The 7940-nt window shown below is 30.3% G+C and overlaps 1 protein-coding gene across 1 annotated transcript; it reads right to left on the bottom strand.

Annotated features, from left to right (window-relative positions):
- Window positions 1-1143: 1143 nt before the first annotated feature.
- Window positions 1144-2227, bottom strand: LOC114176846 (zinc finger protein 7-like). Its single transcript, XM_028062026.2, has one exon. The coding sequence runs from the start codon at window positions 1959-1961 to the stop codon at window positions 1398-1400; it is 564 nt and encodes a 187-aa protein (XP_027917827.1). The 5' UTR covers window positions 1962-2227; the 3' UTR covers window positions 1144-1397.
- Between the last annotated feature and the right edge of the window lie 5713 nt (window positions 2228-7940).

Here is a 7940-nt window from a genome sequence, read left to right as displayed (position 1 = left end):
ATGTTGTTTCTTTAACTATTCATGCCTCCTTTCAAAGGTTGTTTCCTTTTTTATTTAGTTCCATCAAGTGAAAGTGATTAAAATTTATTTTTACCTGGTTATGGTGTACATTACTAACTCCTATTAAAAAATCACACATCTATCATATTTTAGCCACTATTCTGCATCCAAAAAACAAATGACTGGTTGTTATAAATAATTTGTTTAGTACGAGGAAAGTTATATTTAGTTGAATATTATAAATTTTGTATAATGGTAAACATTAAAGTAGTTAAATAAAGATGAACAAAATTGGTAAGTTTTCACAATGTAAAATATTATTGATTAAAAACTTTGTTGCAAGCGAATTATTGAAGTTATAACGTAATTATCAACCAACTCTAATACGGAGCACTTAAGTATATTTTATGAATGTCATTATTTTTTAATTTTAATCGTTCATAAATACACACACATATATTTAGTCTTTATAAATATATTATTTTGATTTTAGTTTCTGGTAAATATTTTTTATTTTTATTCTTGGAAAATATACATTCTTTATATTGTTCTATTTTAGTCTCTACAAATACATATTATATTTTTATTTTTGCTTCTAGAAACGTTTATTTTTTATCTTAGCTTCTAGTACTGAGATGACATTGGTAATACTAATAATACAGTTGATATATTATAAGATGACACTATTAGAACATTATCATTGTCAACATTAATAAATAGAGTAAATATCATATAGTAGAGATACAAAATAAAGAAGAAAAGCACAACTGAGAAACCTTATATTATAAGGCCATAAAGTTAATCTAGCTTCCATTTTATATTAAAATGTGTGTGACAATGAGAAAATAAACTCTGAATGCCAATCAGACACGCACTTAGATTTATTATTTTGGTAGCTTTTTCCTATAACCTGTGACAACTGATGCAATATTGTCGCTTGCATGTTGGATGAAAAATCGTGTACTTTCAACAGTTTAGGGAATCGATTTGGTTCCATTTTCTTGTCCTCATACCTCCCCTTCTTATGTCAAAAATCACTCCTACTCTTTTCATTTTCAGATTTATCAAAACACATACTTTTTATTTACTCTAACCTTCGCCCCATATGTAAGGTCAATTAAAAAACGTATAAAAAAATTAAAATAATCAAACCATGATCATATTAATTTTAAAAAGTAAAAATATATTTTTAAGAAAAGGAAAACAAACACACTTAGCATTGAGTTGTGACACACATGACATGGACAAGGTTGTTTCTCTTGCGAAACCAATTAAAAGTAGTGAATTACGATAGTAGCCTTGGGAGCTTATTGGCAGAAGTGACATCATATAGCATTGGGAAACGAAGAAGAAAACAGTAGTAGCGGTTGAAATGAAATCAGAGCGGTGATGTTGCATCAGAGGCGAAGATCTAAGTCAATCTTATTAACATCTGATTCTTGTTTTGGCAAGTCCACCCGAAAGCTACCCGGCCAATAGAAATCCATGGCCTGTTCAAGCAAAAAGGGTGTCCACGATGCCACACCAGCGCCATTAACGGTGGCATCAGTACTGAATCTACCCACCATAGCAGACCTTTCTCTGCCTGGTTTGTGCACAAGAGAGTGAGGCTGTATTCCCAGTGACCTAGATGCCAGAGAGGTGTAAGCGAACCCCATTGGTGATCTTGCTGTCATCATCATCCTATGAGACTGGTGGTAGCTTCTTGCTGCTTCTCTCTCCCTCTTGTGTGCATTCTGGTGACCCCCTAAGGCTTGTGAACTGTAAAACTTTCTCATGCAGAAGTTGCATGAGAATACCTTGCTCTGGTGGTGACCCTTCGACGACTTTTCTTCTTCTTCTGCCTCCACCGGAACGTCTCCTTTCAGGCCTAAACACAGCCATTCTCCTATGTTACCATCTTCAGGGTGGTCATGATCATGATGATGGTCATGATGAGGATCCTCCGTGAGGAAGGTCATGGTAGAGAATAGTTTTGTGGGAGAGGGAGAAGGGGTTGAGCTTAAATAAGGAGAAAGAAAGAGAGGGGTGATTGATTGAAGAGAAGTTGGAAGTGGGAGCTGAATATTATTTGGTGAAGTGTTGTGTCTTTATGAACTCAGCACTACGCCATGTCTTGTGTTCCCACCCAGTTTTGCATATACTTTAGAGGGGAGAATTGGGACAATGCTAATGTCATCTGCTAGTGTTGGCAATTTATGGCTTCAGATTCCTACTTGTCTTCACATTTACACTACTTCTAGCATCTATATAGGTGCTCGCTGGTGGATTTCGAATCGACCCTTGACTATTAAAAGTGTTATGTACTGTTTCACTCAGATTGCATTTTTTTTATTTTATACTTCACATACGTGGCAACATCGTTCAGGAACAATACGTATTGGAATCGTTGTAGGTAAAACATAATGCTACAATATTATCTTAATTGCTTCAAGTCAAATTATTAAATTCTTTCTTTTACGTGCGTTTTCTCCTTCCCCTCAAGTGTCACATATATACATAAAAGCTAGTCCTATTGGACATACCAACACACAGAATATCAATGAATTTCAAACTTTGGTTCACCGTGAGAAATTAAATCTTTACATTAAACTTTATTAAGGCCAAAGGCGTGTATGAGTGAGTGGTAGGTTGAACTACCTAGTTGAACCATTTTTAGTAGGTTGGGTGTTCCCGTTGGTACTAACATATTTCACTATCTTTGTGTATAAGAGAATAAACTTCGATGGAGTTGAAAAACACTAAGTCAAAGTCAAAAGACCATTAGAGGTAACGACTATATATATATAGTAAAATTTTGTCTAAGTAGAAATTCTCATGTCATCTCACATCTTATAATTAGTATAATCTAGATATAGGCTATAGTATTCATCTCTAAACTCATATTTTGAGAAAAAAAAAACTTGTATCCATCCCATATTCAACGTGGATAGCAATTTTAATTTCATATTCAGACTCATCGACATCTATATTTTACTTATATCTAAAGTCAAGATGTCAATAAAAATATTAATTTAAAAATTGTTACAACTAAATTGAAAATCTATTATCAAGTCGTCTTAGTTAGCCTTAAATTATAAATTATAAAAGACACACACACACACACATATATATATATATATATATATATATATATATATATATATATATATATATATATATATATATATATATATATATATATATAAGTCATAATAATAAGACGAGTTGATGCCAAAACTCTGGTAAATACTTTACACTAGACTCATATTTGATGAGTATTTATGGATAACTAACTATATTATCACAAACCTCACATAAAAAAACATCTTGATCATAACTTAATTAAGAATGATATAATTAGACCAATAAAGTTTCAAGAAAGAATCTATATCTCTAATTTCATCCTCCCTTTGTACCCATGTACCGATTTTAGTGTCAAAATCCTTGTAGATACGACTGCAAAATTGTACTTGTGAGAATTGCAGAAATTTTGTTCAAATATTCAACTTTTGCAAACTGGTGTAGAATATCATGTTTCATGATTTTTGCTAAAATATAACTTTATCCCTCGTGTAATTTTATTTGTTTTAGTTTGGTTTCGTAAGTTTAAACAAATACACTTTAACTCCTTAAAATGTTTGTGAATTTTTTGCATTTACGTTGAGATTTTTATTAACATGGCAAACATTTGATGTGATATTTCTCATAATTTGTCAAATGTCACTAAATGACATTTGTATAATAAATTAGGTATAAATACACATTTGGTACCCAAACTTTTTCGGAAAGTTCAATGTGGTACCTGAACTTTAGAAATGTTCAATTTGGTACCCCAATTTTCTAAAGAGGTTCAATTTGGTCCTCTCCGTTAAGTTGGAGTTAGCACCGTGTCCGTACAAGACACGTGTCAAGCCATGAAATTTTTATTTTTTTTTTAATTTTTTTTCAAAAAATTAATTTTTTTTTCAAAAAATTAATTTTTTTTTCAAAAAATTTAAAAAACTGCCACGTGTTAGTTTATCATCGTGCCACGTGGCAACTTACAAGCATGACACGTGGCAGTGTAATAGTTGTTTTCAATTTAGTACCCCAATTTAAATTTTTGGTTCAATTTAGTACCCCAATTTTTTAAAATCATTCAATTTCATCATCTTCCATTTGAGACCAAATTAGTAAATAAGCTTAATTACAACCTATATATACATGTTATAATAACTTTTTATAATATATATACATCAAATCATTTCACCTAAATACTTAAATTATTTTATTTTTTTCATTTTAACCTTTGTAATTTTTTATACATGAAATTTTTTACACTTGTAAAAAATAAAATAATTTGAATATTTAGGTGTAGTGATTTGATGTATAAATTCAAAACAATTATTTTAACATGTTTATATAAATTATAATTAAGCTTATTTACTAATTTGGTCTCAAATAGGAAAGGACGAAATTGGATCATTTTAAAAAATTTGGGTACTAAATTGAACCAAAAATTTAAATTGGGTACTAAATTGAAAACAACTATTACACTGCCACGTGTCATGCTTGTAAGCTGCCACGTGGCACGATGATAAACTGACACGTGGCAGTTTTTTAAATTTTTTGAAAAAAAAATTAATTTTTTGAAAAAAAAAATTAATTTTTTGAAAAAAAATTAAAAAAAAATAAAAATTTCATGGCTTGACACGTGTCCTGTACGGACACGGTGTTAACTCCAACTTAACGGAGAGGACCAAATTGAACCTCTTTAGAAAATTGGGGGTACCAAATTGAACATTTCTAAAGTTCAGGTACCACATTGAACTTTCCGAAAAAGTTTGGGTACCAAATGTGTATTTATACCAATAAATTAATAATAAACTTTACATAGTCTATCATAGACGAAAGTATGTCCTCCGTACTTCTAGACTAGTCTAGTTAGAGAGATACACATCATCCCGTCTTTTATTAAAATAAAAATAAAAACAGAACACTTTAAATACTAATAAAGTAAACTTTTCAAATTTAAAAAGCAAAATTTAAGCGTCTAAATTATATTTTATTTCATTTCTCTGTTTTTTAAAAAGACTAAAGGTGTGTTGGGGGAGAGGATTTGAAAGAGAATAACGAATGAATACGAGGGATAAAGAAATGATTGAGGTGTTGTTTGTTTTAAAGGATAGATGAAAATATTTGAAATTAAAGTGGGTGAAGTTTGTGAATGGTTTAATAGATATGATAATATAAAATAATATTTTATAAATTAAATTGTGAGCTTACAATTCTGTCCCTATAGTTTAAATTATTATAAAATTAAATTTTATTACTTGAATTGAATTTAAAATAGAATTTGGATGATTAGTTTTTTTAATAAAACAAGTTAATACGTATAATTAATTTAAAATACAATGTCAATGGTTGAAAATAGTTTTAATTTAAATATTATATTATAATAAAATGAATAGATATTGTATTATTTTCAATAATATTATGTTGATATGCTTTATATTTGATTATTGTACTATTATTATTATTAGGTATTATAATTATTAAAATACTCACAACTCTCATAACTTACTACACCAATTTAATTTCACTCACCGATGTTCAACCAATCAAATTCAAAATCAAGGAGGGACAAACAATCTACACTATTTTGGCAAATGGGCACATTTGGAACTTTACCATACAATAAATCATCCCAAATCTTCTTTATTTATGAAGATGGAAATATCAATTTAAATCAGAAATCCGTTCTCCTAAATCATTTAAAATACATTCAAATAAACTCAATGTATATACTCACTCTTACTTGCTCATCAACAGTAGATTTGTCTAAACAAACATGCTAAATGATAAATAACTAATATAGGAAAATAGTCTTATGGAGAAAATATTTCTCTGTTAAATATATATATATATATATATATATATATATATATATATATATATATATATATATAATTACCTTTTATTGAAACCATCAGCAAGTATTTTCTTTTTATAAAACTGACGTGCTAAGCATTATTACGAGTTAAAAAAAATCTCAATTAGATTAGCATTTTCATGCTCATCAATCATTTCTAGCACATCAAAATATAAAAATACTGAAAAAAGAGTGAAAAAACATGAGAGGATCAAGCTAAATTCTCACAGAAATAAGTAAGTTTAAGAAATCGAATAACCATAACTAATGAAACAAGTAATTTGAATATCTCTCGTGCAATCTTAGAAATACGCAGTAGGGAAGAAATAAAAAAAAATGTTAATAGATATATTATGGAAATAAAAAAGGAATAAATTACAGAGTTTGGGTGTAAAGAGTTAACATTTACTAACGGGGTTGGTAGAGTGAAGTAAAGTTTCATATTTGACAAGTCACGTATTTGAATTCCCGGCTCTTAAATCTTTGAAGGATATCACTCTTCTCCATGATTTTTTATAATACTCAACATATATAATTTATTTCAATATATAGTATTAAAAATGACCACTAAAACTAAGACGACACATTCACAAGTTCTATTATTGCATCACCCAAATGCTTATTGTACTAAATTCTGTTTAAATTTATAAGTGTTTTTCATTTTTTAGAGAAAAAGGGAAAACAAATGTCTCATAATTGTAAAAAAAGGTGAATATTTTACAATATAGACATTTCTGTATAAATTACTCCTAGTATAACTAATAGGCCCTCTAAGCAATGATTCTTGTTTTATAAAACAAAAATCAATCTCTAATGAGAAGTTTTAGCAAAGAAAAATAAGCAACGAAGCATAGGTAGTTGTGGGCCTGTGTTCCCATAGTGGATCGTGCAAACTACGTTGGTGTTTTAACAGTGGTAGATTGGTAGGTTGAGTGATCTTGGAGTGTTGGTGTTTCAGAAGCCACAAATTTGATGGGTGAAAGATCTAGTTTTGTATAAGCCACAAGTTACGTTGACACGGAAAAACATAGGCATAGTGGGACAGTAATAACGTGGGATTGGTGAGGGTATGGTCCATCAAAGACACAAGATGGAGTCGATTTTGTTGTTACTCAGAGAAGTCACGGCAATATAGAAAAGAGAGGCACATTTTAAGTACAGAAAAAAGCAGAGTCTATGCCCAACATCAGAAAAAGGACCAAATACACACTAAAGATAGTGGATCGAGTTGTCGCTGCTTGTGCTGAATCTTTATTTTTATTGATAATAATGTAATACTCCTATTCTGGAAGTTAAAGGGGTCCGCAAAAGCTGTCAATAATGGTGAGAAAAAGTTAGGGGAAGGGAAGCGAAGGGAGAAGTGATACTGAGTTTTTAAATCAGTTTGTAAGCAAGATATGATGGTTGTGTTGTGTGGTGTGTAGTTGTCAGTGGGCTACGTCCATGCACAGTACAAGTGCATTTTCAGCCACTTGTGCTTATTCTTAGATATCAGAATCACACTCTAATGCCATTCTTAACAAAGTTTATAATTTCCCCAGTAATGGGGTGATGAAGCCATTCTGATGTTGAACCTTCCTTTCCCAAAAATAATTGAGGTGTTGGATTGATGAGTCGGAAGTTACGAATTAGACATGTCTTATCTTGTTGGAATATAATAAATTTTAAATTACTAGGATTACGAGCCAAAAGAGTTGTCAATGATCTACAGAACACTCAAATCAGCATCGACCCAAAATATAATACCTACTACCCTTTCTTTAACTCATACCATTTTGCTTCCAACTATACAATCACCTCGTCGCTTCCTTTTGTTTGTATTGACATATCACAGTCACAGAGTTAATCAACTTCCATTTCGGAACAATCAGAATATTATTAAGTTTGCTTAGTGCTAAATTAGACGGTGAAAAGACCCTGCAATATCCATTATTTGTTCAAACACAAGAGTTTAAATAAAGCTTTGGCCAAAATGGTGTTATTTTCTTTGATAATTAAAGTGAGGGAAAGAAGTGATTGGATAATAAGTGCATATTGAGTCAAAATG

Source organism: Vigna unguiculata, chromosome 3, assembly GCF_037176805.1.
Source record: "Vigna unguiculata cultivar grain cowpea cultivar isolate G323 ecotype 2 chromosome 3, ASM3717680v1, whole genome shotgun sequence".
Taxonomy (NCBI): domain Eukaryota; kingdom Viridiplantae; phylum Streptophyta; class Magnoliopsida; order Fabales; family Fabaceae; genus Vigna; species Vigna unguiculata.
This window is presented reverse-complemented; position numbering and strand designations above follow the sequence as displayed.